This window comes from Macrobrachium rosenbergii, chromosome 24 (genome assembly GCF_040412425.1).
Source record: "Macrobrachium rosenbergii isolate ZJJX-2024 chromosome 24, ASM4041242v1, whole genome shotgun sequence".
NCBI lineage: Eukaryota > Metazoa > Arthropoda > Malacostraca > Decapoda > Palaemonidae > Macrobrachium > Macrobrachium rosenbergii.
In genome coordinates this window covers 2,966,918-2,981,917 of record NC_089764.1, presented here as the reverse complement: position 1 = coordinate 2,981,917, position 15,000 = coordinate 2,966,918, and the positions used below count along the sequence as shown (strand labels likewise).

At 35.2% G+C, this 15,000-nt stretch overlaps 1 protein-coding gene across 1 annotated transcript in view; it reads right to left on the bottom strand.

Annotated features, from left to right (window-relative positions):
* Positions 1 to 15,000, bottom strand: part of LOC136851867 (putative neural-cadherin 2) — a 236,162-nt gene that overhangs the window by 124,005 nt on the left and 97,157 nt on the right. The window contains 4 exon segments of the mRNA XM_067126180.1: positions 1,152 to 1,385; positions 5,350 to 7,729; positions 7,860 to 7,997; positions 8,523 to 8,687. Of these exon segments, the coding sequence (XP_066982281.1) occupies positions 1,152 to 1,385; positions 5,350 to 7,729; positions 7,860 to 7,997; positions 8,523 to 8,687 (2,917 nt within the window).

Sequence of the window (15,000 nt, the reverse complement as noted above, 5' to 3'; positions counted from 1 at the left end):
CAAAAGCCAGTTACTATGTGAATACATCCACTCTTAACTAGGTTACTCTGCCAAAAATTGTTGGTTTCCTGGCCAAAAAATCCTTTAAAAGATCGATAGTGCCGGCATATCTCCAAGGAAAATGTATTTAATACTGTAAAAGAAGTTGGAGGGATGAATTAAAAAAACACACACACGCATATATATATGTATATATATATATATATATATATATATATATATATATATATATATATATATATATATATATATATATATATATATATATATATATATATATATATATATATATATATATATATATATATATATATATATATATATATATATAACAAATATCGATTTCAGAAACTGAAAAAGTCAAATCAGTGAATAATAGCATTTACGTTACTTTCATATGCATTTAATCTAATCTATTATTAAGCTGGAGAATATGACCTGAATAAAACCTATTTTCGTCTTAACAGAACTAAATATCTCTGCATAATCACACTTACGAAATTCGGAATTTAAAGTCTGTTTCCATTCATTCCAGAGAATCGTTGCCTCAAAACATTTTCACCTTGATATATAATACATTCTTATTTAAAATCCTATCTGTGCGAGCATTGTTATATTGAAACGATTAAAAACGAATGGGATGGTAAGGCAGTTTTACACACATCTTATAATGTTACTTAGGATGGTCATGATAAAAGGTTTAACTATTTCTCTCCCCCATAAAACTGTTATGGAACTCCTCGACATCTTACAATTAATACTAGCAAGACTTCCCCCATATATGGAATTAGTACAAGGAATTACTCAACCAAAGTCCCACGAATGAGAAGCATTGATGAAGATTTCCTAACCTGCGTAGCAATCCATTGCTACATCCTTTCAGCTAAGGGGCGAAATATCTGGTACATGGATTTTGGATATTATGGCTCTATGCATTTCAAATAATCCAAACGTTTATTTTCTTTGGATTATTGCTGGAAAGAAAATTGCAAATCTCTTCCGGTAAGTGTACGAACGAAGTTATTTTTTTTATTTTATAAAATTTACTCTCTAAAAAGAAGCACACTAAAAAAACTGAGTAATAAGGCAACTAAGTCCCTCTGATAACATCTAATGATTAACAGCATAAAAACGATCATAAGTATGCTTACCTTTAAGGCCTCCGCCATCTGAAGCCACTACCTGAATATAATATTCGGGTGTAGTCTCTCGGTCCAGGCAACAGAGGGCGGTAGTGATCAGTCCAGTATGAGGCTCGACATTGAATATAGCGTCGCCAGTCTTATCGTGGATGACGTTCTTCTCGATGAAATAAGTGATGCGAGCGTTGGTTCCCTCTGTGGCATCATCTGCATCCCAAGCAGAGACCTGGGCTACCGAGAGCTCTTGCAGAGAAAAAGGGAAAGTTCGATTTTGATCAAACGTTTTCAAATAACTGGACATGATTCAGTAACTATGACGAAAAGCAATAACATAACCTCTTGATCAATTACAAGAATAGCATTGATGCGTTTTTCCTTGCCACAAAGTTTTACACTTTATATTCGCCTCGGAATCTAGATATTTCCTTTCAGCTGAATATTGTCGAATAAATATGAACGGGACGACCTATTTGATCCGTGCTAAGTATTATGAAAAAAAAAAATTACCTGTAACAGAGGTATATTATACAGCCCACATACAAGAAATGTTAGATGAAAATGTTGATTTGAGAGTTTATGGCTGAATGTGATGAATATAATTAGGAAAGTTTTCAATAATGTTAACCCCCACAAAAATATATTTGATGGTGCAACTTCTGACAAAAATGATAGGAATTCAAATATTACAAATATTAAGTTATGTTCAATGTAGGGTATTAAGCAGATTAATTTCAGTTTCGAAGCTATCACTAGAAAGAATTCAGCATTAAGTTGCATTCAGCAAAGGTGATCTCACTCTTAAATAAGCTTAATTGAAATACAGGATGTTTTCAGCTCGATCAAGGATATAGGGATTATGTTCTAAAATTATAACGATATCACGTCCTAAAGCATCTGAATATATGAACATTTACTGACTTATTCTCACACTAGCGACACATTAAGTGACACATTAATACAATTTGACTATCCGATTTTCGATATATTTGTATTGTGTAGGGAGATTTCATCATATTTCATATTTGTTTTAAATGGAAAGAAAGAAATGAGGTATTGAGTCCGAAAAAAAAAGGATTGGTTTTTCCCTCTGATGGCCAGCTGTGATTTTTCTCTTAAAACATAACTATCCCAAACCTTTCACGGATTTTTGTTACAGGTCTTGGAATCCCTTTTCAAAATAGATATTAGAATCCAGCCAGATGGATAGCAATCTACTATGAAAGGAAAAGAAAGGTGCCCTTTGTGAAGGTTTTTAAATGAGTAGTTACAGTGATACATAAGGTAATTGTATAATTTTTAAAGTTTCTGAATAAAAATGTATATCATATCTATAAATATATACATACATATATATATATATATATATATATATATATATATATATATATATATATATATATATATATATATATATATATATATATATATATATATATATATATATATATATATATATGTGTGTGTGTGTGTGTGTGTGTGTGTGTGTGTGTGTGTGTGTGTGTGTGTATGTGTACTGTAATGAATGTCTTTTACTGTAACACTACAGTATAATATGAAGATAAAAAGGCCCATAAAACACTATTTGAACGTTGCAACCATATATTTCGGCCACTTCCTTCTGTGCTCCTCTTCACTAGTAAAATATGGACAGATGAAATGTTACAACGATATATATACAAAGCATATATAGGTGTGGCATTAAGTCTCCGATGGTATGCAGGTGACCGTTTCCTGAGTTGTTCGGGGATTTTCCATTATCCCAAATCCATCGGGAGCTCGCTCATTAACGTATACTTAAATAACAAAGGGGAAGAAGCCGGAGTTTACAAGATACCGTGCAGCAATTGTAACGACGTTTACATGGGGGAGACAGGTAGATCGCTCTCGCAAAGAATAACAGAGCACAAAAGATCAGTACGGTATGCTTCGGAGAGTTCGGGGATTTTCCTACATATCAGAGATACAGGCCATTCCATAAACTGGAGTGGGGCAGAACTGGCTTTCAAAAGTAGCTGTCCGTACAAAAGAAAGATGCTGGAATCAGCTATCATCAATCAAACCAACAATATGAACTTGTCAGGAGGACATTGGAAATCGGATGACATCGACGCTTTAATCCTCAGACCGCTTCTAAAGAAGGTGTTCCAGGGAACACAACCACCAAAATCGTCGCCAAATGGGAGTTAATGAGGCCGAAAACCACTAGGGAATTGTTTATTCCCCGTCTTCTTAGGAAACGGTCACCTGCATACCATCAGAGACTTAATGCCACACCTATATAAGCTTTGTATATATACCCTTGTAACATTTCATCTGTCCATATTTTACCAGTGAACAGGGACACAGAAGGAAGTGGCCGAAATATATGGTTGTAACGTTCAAATAGTTTTTTATGGCCCTTTTTAGCTTCATATATACATACATATATATATATATATATATATATATATATATATATTTATTTAAACAATGAATATAGATATATATATATATATATATATATATATATATATATATATATATATGATGTTTATATATATATATATATATATATATGATGTTTATTTAAACAATGAATTCAAGAGATATATATATATATATATATATATATATATATATATATATATATATATATATATATATATATATATATATATATAGAGAGAGAGATAGAGAGAGAGAGAGAGAGAGAGAGAGAGAGAGAGAGAGAGAAGAGAGAGAGAGAGAGAGAGAGAAATGATTGACTTGGAGTGGCAAATATTCTTGGTCTTTTTCTAATATGACTTGATGTTTAGCCCCATTCATAAAGGGAATTTATAAATGAGAGAGAGAGAGAGAGAGAGAGAGAGAGAGAGAGATTTCAAGCATGAATTTGATTGCAATAGTTAAAAACCTCACAAACACATTTAGCTCCAGATTGTTTGAGTGATGGCTTTGGAAAAGAGAGAGAGAGAGAGAGAGAGAGAGAGAGAGAGAGAGAGAGAGAGAGAGTTTGGTGGAGGTGGTTGCTTGAGGCTGAAAGTGTTGATGTGTGTGGTGATGATGGCATTGAAGTTGATGGAGGTGGAGGAAGAGTTGTTGCCAAACTACACAATAATAAATTCTAAATCTTATTTAGACCGACTTTATAACGAAAGTAATAAGGAAATTTGCATTTGAACAAATAAAGAAATGAAAACACCGTATGTCTTGTCAGGGCTAGCCAGCAGCTACTATGCATGCATGGATGGGGAAGACGCGCTTGGCTTCGATTACTACAGAAAGCAGATCTCTGCTTATAGATATATAGCTTTTCAATGTTGATTTTATTGAGGTAATTATCAATCATATTAATAATTATCATAAATTATGATCAAAATTCACGTAAATTCTGATAAAAAGTTGATGTTATAGGGGATTTATTGTTGCTGGTTATTCATACGTCTGACAACACTGGGAAGAAAACCTGGAGTGCTCATGCGAAAAATTACCATTAACCCATAAAGCATCTGAAGGAAAACCTGACAGAATAGGTAAAAACAAAAATTTCATTCAATTTGTCTGTGTTTGATGTCTGTCACGGGGGTATGGGTTTGATTTTTATTTATAACCTTACTTGGGTCACAGAGAGGCTGTGTGCCAAATTTTGTATGGGTCTGTCATGCGGTTCAGATTTCTATAGAGCACAAACATACGAACATTCACTTTAACACACACATATATGTATATATATATATATATATATATATATATATATATATATATATATATATATATATATATATATATAGATAGATAGATAGATAGATAGATGCTATATGATTAGATGCTGATGATTTCAGCTGAAGTCACAGGAAAGTTTAAAAAATAACGAGAGTGGCAAGCACTTTCATATAATTCCAAGAAAGCAATGGCACTCTTGTTTCTCTTCAAACTTTTCCTGTGGCTTCAGCTGTCAATCAGATCACGTGCATATTTGTGATTTTTAGTAAATTATATGCTGAGAGTTCATGTTAGTACGTTACGCCTGTGTAAATATGTACATGTACACACTAAAAGCTAAAGGAAAAGTATACTTCCTTTGCATTCCACCATTTCGCCTGAATCCCTTATTCGTTTTGCGAAAACTAAGCCAAAGGTTGAATCGTCTGCTCCTGAAAGACTAAGATAATCCAAACAGCATGCAGTAATGGAATGTACAATAATGGCAGTGTGTGTGTTCACTTACCAGCTGGGCCATTCTCCTGTATCTCTCCGAACATGGTGATATTTGGGAACACTGGAGCATTGTCGTTTATATCTTTCACTATTATTGTCACCGCCATTTCCACCGTGTGCACCGCGTCGTCTCTTTCGGCGATAATTTGATTTGTACTCAGTCTGGAAGTGGCGAATTGTTCGGAGCACTGGTTGTCCTCCATAATGATACTGACTGCGTTGGTCTGTTTTTTATCTGCATTTCGAGTCGCTCGTGAATATTTCCTCTCGGCGGAGTCACTCAATTCATAAGGAATTTCGGAGTTAGTTTTAGAATTTCCATAAGTGGCAAACTCGATGGACAGCTTACTGGTTTTCTCGTCACTCGAAGCGATCTCGAATACAGAGGTATTACTTGGTTCTACATTGTCATCAGCATGAACTTCATTTTTAGAAACATCATCAATGCTGGTGTCTCGTTCTACATCTTCAGTGAAGGGGAAAACTTCATTGTCTTTATGTACAGATTTTCCTACCCGTAAAGAAGAGGAAGGTAAGGACTGAGAAAAATAGGTAGAAGATGAGGGGACAAGATAGAGATCTCTATTTATAAACGCCTGTTGGGGTATACTTAATTGTGAAGGTTCTGTCGAGTCCCATTCTTTGTGGAAACTTTGGTCATTCTTTTCAGACCCTGGAAACTTTGTGAATTTCCTCGCTCGTCCTGCAGTGGCAAAGTGGGTTACGCTGGTCTCTTTAGAAAGAGACGAAGATTTTGGGTTTCCCCTTGAACTTCCTCTTCCTTGAAAATATTTCGGCGAGGAGATTGCACTGTCCAATTTAAAATTCTGAAAATCTCCACCTTCTCTGAAACTTCCATAAGAAAACTTTCCTTTTAATAATTCCGTTTCTGGTGTAGAAAAATGCACGTCAGATGGCCGAACCTGATCATATGCTTTTTCAGACTCACTCTTCTCCATCTGTGATGTTACTCTATTAATTTTTTTCCTACCCTGGTCAGTTTTAGCACCTGTAGGTTTGACGTCTACCCCTAATTTTCTGACGTATTTTGTGCTCGAAAGACTGTTCTTGTTGCCGTCAAAATTTATTACAAATTTCTTGCCGAAAAGGCTACGTAAGCTTGGTTCTGAATTTGGTGGATTACGTCTCCCAGAGAATACTTTATGCACATCTCTTGATTCATATTTCGCATATTGTGAAATTTCTTCTTTAAATTCAATTCTTTTCCGACTAAGGAATTCGTCCCTTTTAGAAGGCTCCAAATTAGTGCTATCAGAAGGAAACAGGCCTTCTGGAGAATTTTCTCTTTTATAAGTAATTTCCGTTGGGATTTCCGAAATGTCAGTGTTTTCATTCGGTAAAGCCCCTGCCTTATCGTATTCCATCTCGGTCTCCCTGGTTTGAAGGACATATTCTTGACCTGTCCCATCTGCTTTCGAGATCTTGCATTTCGGGAGCCTCAGTCCCTGTCTCCTTCTCTCATCTGAGGAATGATGAATGTTTATTTGGCAATCGGGGATAGCACTAACTTCCGGCATTTTTGGCTGGAACAGTGTTTCATGTCTTAGATTCTTCTCCCTCAAAGAAGGTCCTCTTTGGCTCTTTTCTTTGCTCTGAGCAATACTCTCGTGGTGTTCGTTTGTAACACCAAGAATATCATTATTCAATGAAGAATTTACTTTTGGGATATGACTATACGTCTCTACTCTAGTACTTTTATCGATATGACTTTCTCTGCCTATTCTTCTATGCCTCCCAAGCCTGTTGGACTCTCTGTTTGTCAACTTCTTGTTGCTTGCTTTTCCAAATCTTTCCATGTTGACCAATTGTGAGTGGAACATAGTTCTATCTGTCACGTCAGCTCTCTTTAGATTTAAAGTTTCTATTTGGCTATTGCTACTGTGGTGTCTATAATCATCAAAGAAATTTTGCTTAGAAGAAGGGACACTTGCCTCTACGCTGAGATCGTCAAAGCCACGTTCGTTAAACGGCCTTTTCTTAATTTTCATGAATCCCTTAGAAATTCTGGCGCGCTTTTTCGTTTGATGTTTTTTATTCCACGGAATATGAGGTTCTATTAGATACGTTCTTTCTCGTCCAGCATAGTCAGATCTATTCCTAAGGGAACCATTTAATCTGGTAATATACGGATCAGAAATATATTCATTTATTTTCTGGTCCTCTTTATCTATTCCAGCATTCCAGTAGGCGTGTTCATCATTTTGGTAATCCATTTCAAATTTCCAGAATTCATCTCTGTTTCCAGATCTGTGAATTGTGCTCTCTTGAGGGTTGTGTCCCGCGTGCCTTTTGTGATGGCTTTGGCCATCTCTCACCTGCACTCGCAATCTCCATATTCTCTTTCCATTGGGGGGGTCACGATCCAGCGCCTGGAAAAAATGAAGAATTTATTTTTCAAGGAGAATTTGCAAGCCACGTTAAGAATATGTTACCAAGAATAAGATGTTTATTATTTCAGATACAAATTGAGCATCCCTGAATAACCATGTTTATTCATACCCGAAGCTGAATTAGATCACCGGTTCTGGAGTCGATGGTAAAATATGCCTCACTCGGTACAAAGCCATCCACCCCATCACCTTTCACTGAATAACGCAGGTTAGACCTGTCCGACTCGTCTGGGTCCTCAGCTTCGACCTTTTTGCCAAGAAAATTATTATTATTATTATTTATTATTATTATTATTATTATTATTATTATTATTATTATTATTATTTTTATTATTTGTAAAATTAGGGAAAGACCTTCTTTAATACAATTATTATTATTATTATTATTATTATTATTATTATTATTATTATTATTATTATTATTATTATTATTATTATTATTATTATTCCGCAGAACAAATAAGTATATGCGAAATGAAAACATTTTGGCTACGCATACAATAACAAGAATGGCACATAACAGAAGCATTGAAAAATTCTGTGAGAAACATTCTAATAAACGACTAAGGATATGTAAAACCTATAAAAAATTATATCTAGAATCAGAATTGAATTATTTAAATGTAAAATCAGTAATTTTTATATATATATATATATATATATATATATATATATATATATATATATATATATATATATATATATATATATATATATATATATATATATATATATGTGTGTGTGTGTGTGCGTTTGTTTGTGGAATTCATACCTTCAGAAGAGTGGAAGGCAAATGGCGATCATCCTCCTCAATAATAGTGACGTGAGGATCGGGGCTGACAAAGGAAGGCGCATTATCGTTGACGTCCGTCACTGACACTCTGACGATTGCGTGGCCCACCTGACCTCCGCCTGCGCCAGACACGATGATTTCATGCTGCCAGGAGGAAAAGGACAAATTAGTTACCGATCTCGTGCACTTGCCTTTGAAATAAATCGGTAAAATGATAAATCAGTCGCGAAAAGTTTGAGTCCGCGCAAAGTATGATGAATGATGATATACAATGATAAACTGGAATAGTAGACTTCGTGAGTATTTTCTCTGTTTTGAAATAAATTGATCTTCGAAGGAACTTCGAGGAAAGGTGAATTTTTCAGAATCCCTATACTGCTTTGTGGTGCAATATCTCTTTATTAAAATAGTAAATTTGCTTATTAAATTAAATAATGTGTAAAATTCGCGTGTAAGAATTTTGAAACGTTGAAATCCCCGTTTTACAACTTAGGTTATATTTAGCTGCATTTCTGTGATAGCTTCATTCGAACTAGTAATAAGGAGGCCTTATATCGATATCAAAATAATGAGAATGCGCTGTGATGAACCGCTAGTCTTGGAATCTCTCTCTCTCTCTCTCTCTCTCTCTCTCTCTCTCTCTCTCTCTCTCTCTCTCTCTCTCTCTCTCTCTCTCTCTCTCTCTCGATTGCATTATCATCATATTTATTATCGGAATGCCCATGCAAGACAACTGAAAACTCGGCAACTCAGAAGGAAGTTATACAATAGTCTCATTTACCGTTTCCTTCAATGCACAAATGCTTAAAGAAAGAAATGATACCCAGAAAAATTTTAATCAATCTTTGATTGTTACACTCATGAAAATCGATAAAGACCACATTGTCCAGCATTTCACTTCTACTTCATATGGAATAATCTTACAGTAATGAACCTCTCTAACCATCCCCTCACTGCAGAAGAACAGACCATTTTAAATCTTGGGGTTTCATTCGCTCTAAAACCAGGTCCCGAGAGTAATCTTAATTTCCTAGTTGCATTTGATAAACATTTTGCAAAAAAACAATTATGACGAAAAAGATGCATGCCTCAAAGGCATTTTGCTAAATGTCTTAGAGCTCCCAAAAAGATTCCAAAATGCGTTAGTTAGTTTAAGGAAAAGGGGGGATATCATCATCACAAAATCTGACAAAGACGGGAAAATAGTTCTCTTAGACAAGGAGACACACATCAATAAAGTTCAAGAACTTCTAAACGATGCGGAGACCTATGACAAATTAACGAAAGATCCCACAACAAATATTGCTGCCAAATTTAACAAATCAGTCAGAACCATAGGGGTCAATAAGAAGGACACAGAACTACTAGAGACATTCAAGGTAATCAACCCCTCTCTCCCCTATTTTTACGGCCTCCCGAAAACATATAAAGATGGGATTCCTTTATGCCCCATAATATCTAGCAGGGGCTCTTTCATGTGTAAATTATCAAAATGGCTCGCAGACCTGTTATCACCCTTTCTAGGAACCTTCTCATCCTCCCACGTCAAACATGCAGAGGATTTTATACAAAAATTTAATAGTTTAAACATCCCCTCAAATAACATCAAATTGCTCAGCCTAGACGTCGAGTCATTATTTACTAAAGTCCCGATCGCCGACATGTTGTCTTTTTTAGAGAGGAAGTTACAACCATATGAAGACCATTTTCCTCTTGGCATAGATAAAACTTTAAAACTTATCAACCTCTGTGTAACTAAGAACGTGTTTTCTTTCAACAGTAATTTTTACAAACAAAAATTTGGCTGTAGCATGGGAGGTCCCCTTCTAGCAAACTTGTACATGGAAGATTGCGAAACAGAAGTTTTGTCGTCTATCAAACCCCTTAATATGATCTGGCTTAGATACGTAGATGATACTTTTACTTTCTGGGACAATAGCTGGGGAGACTTTAATGAATTTTTTAATAGACTGAATTCGCTAGTTCCGACCATAAAACTCAAAACAGAATGAGAAAAGGAAGGAAAATTGCCGTTCCTAGATGTACTAATCATAAGAGAACAGAACAGATATGCCTTCACAGTATATGGGAAACCCACTTTCGCTGTTTCTTTTATTCATTTCTTAAGCTACCACGATGTCTCCGTAGAGATCATGGTAGGGTGCAACTTATTCCTCAGGGGGCTTAGAATATGTTCAAATGGGTACCTAGATAAAGAATTCAACACGATCCGCCAACACCTAACGCAACTGCTCTACCCACCACACATTATCGAGAAGGCTATTAACAAAGCGAATAAAATATACTACAAAGGTCCCACTCACAACAGACAAATAGATTTTAACAACAAAATAAAGCTTCCGTACGACGAAAACATCTAAAAAGCCACAGAACAACTCAGGTCTAACAATCGTTTTTATCTTCCATGATCCCAAATCAATCGGGAGCTCGCTCATTAAAGTATACGTAAATAAAAAAGGGGAGGAAGCCGGAGTTTACAAGATTCTGTGCAGCCATTGTAATGAGATTTACATGGGAGAGACTGGCAGGTCCCTCTCGCAAAGATTAACAGAGCACAAAAGATCAGTACGGTATGCTTCGGAGAGTTCAGAGATTTTCCTACATATCAGGGATAGAGGCCATTCCATAAGTTGAAGTGGGGCAGAGCTGGTTTTCAAAAGATGCTGGAATCTGCTATCATCAATCAAACCAACATTATGAACTTGTCAGGAGGACATTGGAAAGCAGATGAAATCGAGGGGTTAATGAGGCCAAAAACCACAAGGGAATTGTTTATTTTCCCTCCTTCTTGGCAACGGCCACCTGCATACCATCGGAGACTTAATGCCACACCTGTTTTGTATATATATCCTGTAACATTTCATCTGTCCATATTTTACCAGTAAACAGGGCACGGAAGGAAGTGCTCAGAAATATATTGTTGCAACATTCAAATGTAATCAACGGATGTTTCATGGGTGTTACAGACTAAATACACACACAAACAAAGCCACTACAACACCTTCTAAAAACATAAAAACATCTCACGTCTCGAACTCTCACCTACCCGGCCTTTTATATTCATATTACACTGAGTTATATATATATATATATATATATATATATATATATATATATATATATATATATATATATATATATATATATATATATATATATATATATATATATATATATATATATATATATATATATATATGTCTGTTTCTATCTATCTTTGTGTTGGAACGGATGGGTATGTGTTATTCGGCTAAGTACGTTGGCCAATATATATGTTCAGTAACACATGAATGAGTGTGAATCATGTTAAAAATAGAAGTGCCCTTTGATACCTAATGAGCTATCACTTACCTCAGCTAATTCTGATACAAAATTCTATCCACAACAGAATGAGGATTGAAACATACTCCTATAAATTCAAGCATTGTTATAATGCCTATACAATGATAATAACAGGGGTTCAACTGTTGCCCAATCCTACTTTCTCGTTTTTTTTTTTTTTTTAGTTTTTTGGGATATTTATATAACCATACTAATATTTTATCTTAAATTCAAAAAAATGTGCTTGAAGTTAATATTTTTCATGAACTATGATATATTAAAATTAGAATAATCTTCTAAAGGGTCTAATGAGTTTCGATGACTAACAGAAATGTTTTAGAAATGGAGGAATATATTGCCTTGCTAACATTCATTTGCATCATTAGCCACGGTACACTTTTCAAACACCTATAACAACAAATGCCTCGTTACTAGCTAGACGAAAACAGTGGTTCATCATGAAATTTATATGCATTACTACTTCAAAGCCTTGTTCACTGGTGATGTGGATGCTTGGTACTCTGTCGTGTATAGAGATTACTTTCATGCGTATGTGTTTCCATGTTTGTTTCCGGGGACATGCAATCCGACGGTGATTTATACAAATATCTTATTAGAAAAATTGCTTCAATTCTGCCAAGCCTGCTATTATTCTATTGAAAATTCTATGAAGCTTTTCCTGAAATTCATTTACATTCAAATATATATGTTCTCACGTATTTAGAAAATTAGTCCTTCCAGTTTGTTAGCTAGGAAATCAAATTTAATGGCGGCTGGAGAAGACTTTACTAAGGGGGGTAAACCTATGTAGGCCTACCCCCATATCGCCTGATTTTGGGGGACCATGCAGACCTCTTAGCCCCAGCATCGTACGATTTTTTGGTGGGGAGAAAGACGTTAGGAACAGAAGGACTGGCCAGGAGAGTAATTGGGCTGCTATGCTGACCTTAGTAGCCTTAGCCATAAGATCTATTTCCATTCAACCTTTTTCTGGCTGAAATTGCTTTTCAGATTGACTGATATACTGGGGCCCCATGCTTGAAACCGAATGGGAGACACTTCACGCCCTGACTGGATACACACACTCTTGTGGCAGGACCGAAGCTCTGCTCAGTTAGTGCGGTCCTGCTGTCTTTACACTGGAAAGGTGTCAAGACTTCTGCGGCCGAAATTCGTAATTTGCGAGTGAGCTCCATGCACAGATGCTATAAGGTACGTCTGAAGTAGCAACTGACCGCCAGTAATCTTTCTCTTCTCGTGAATTTCTCTCCATTTTCAGTATTTCCAACTTTTCATTCTCCTAAACAAAGCCCCTTTGTTCCACAGCCTAGCACACACACTTGCCCTCACGACTTGTTCCAAGCTCAAATTAAATTAGTTCAGTGATCATAATTAGAGCATTCTACCTTAATGTTACCATGTGCTAATTAAATCTAACTGATAAATTCTTCCATCATGCATAAGTAATTTCATGGGAGAGAGAATCATTAGATCTGAATGCTAACCTGGAATTCTCTTCCAGAATCCTGTTATCTGGCTCTGAGTGGTCTGCCCCTGTCCTTCTGAACCATATAGCCTTAGACGTTTAACTGCCATCTTGCCACGTGCAAGAATCTTCTAATATTCAGTGGTTCAGGGGCTCTGGACACTGTTCCCCCTTTGAAATCACGTTGCGCTAACTACCCAAAATCATTCAACCAGTCTCACAGCAATAATTTTCATTTGCATGTCAAACTATTTCATGGCTGTAGCCCTTACAGATTCAGTTATTTGCTACACATTGTCTTGCTTTTATTGTACATTGTATGTGCCTTGCTTGCTGCTCAGTCAACCATTTCATAATAGTTTCCTGATTACTCAGTTTGTAAATAAATTCAATTTAAAGTCAATGACTGATTTTTTACAACGGCGACCTCCACTTCTCTGTTTACTTAGCAGTGATATCAAGGTAAATCAGTCTATTCATTACATTTATTGCTTATATTTTGAGCGCCAGGTGTTGGCTCCTAAAGCAGCTGACAAAAGAAATCCAGTTTCATTCTTCCAACGATCATGTGGGCCTCAGAATATATCAAAATAAACAATATATATATATATATATATATATATATATATATATATATATATATATATATATATATATATATATATATATATATATATATATATATATATATATATATATATATATATATATATATATATATATATATATATAAAGAACATGAACATAAAATGAAAACAACAGGCTAAAATGACCATTAACTTGCTAAATAAGCTTACAGGAAAGCGAACGCCAAAGGAGTAATTAGAGAAATAAAAATATTGGGAAATAGATTATATCAATACCCGTAAAAAAAGAATATTTAACAAGGTTAGAAAAAATATTTGTAAAGGAAAATCTTTTCAAATAAACACTCGTCGAGAGAGAGAGAGAGAGAGAGAGAGAGAGAGAGAGAGAGAGAGAGAGAGAGAGAGAGAGAGAGAGAGAAATAATGTGAAGTCAGTGGCGCATATCACCTGAAACTGAAATTATACACCGTCATAACCTTAGAATTCATTAGTTATAACACAGTTACGAAGATTGTTCTACTGTTGTAAAACGTCCAATACATACCTCCAGTGTTGAGAGCTATGTACCGTTTAAGTTCTTACTACTGTTGTTAGAAAAGAGCAATGCAGCGCCTGGACTTTTTTTTTTTTTATCGTTTTTCTAAGAGCGAAAAGTGAAAAATCATAAAGTTAGGTCAAGATGAAGGAAATTTAAAATACCATCAACAGAAGAATCTTCCCTAACTTTACTTGGCCGTGCATTATGGTTAATAATCTCCTTTACTACATAAAATGGTCTAACGGATTATAGAAACCTTCCATACCGTGGGAGAACGTTTTGAAAAATAAGAGAATAGAAAATGACAGCTTAATAAAAATCAGTTAAAAAAATATACCAGCGAGTGGAAGTTTAAAATTGTATTATAGCATCCCATGAGCTTGTGGTCATCGTGATTCACTACACTACCTAAAAAAAGGATTGGAAATTCTTAAAGCATGGCCGAAGGAAAACTTCAAAAAGTTTCTTAAAATAAAAATAAAACAGACAGCAAAGGCCTTGTTA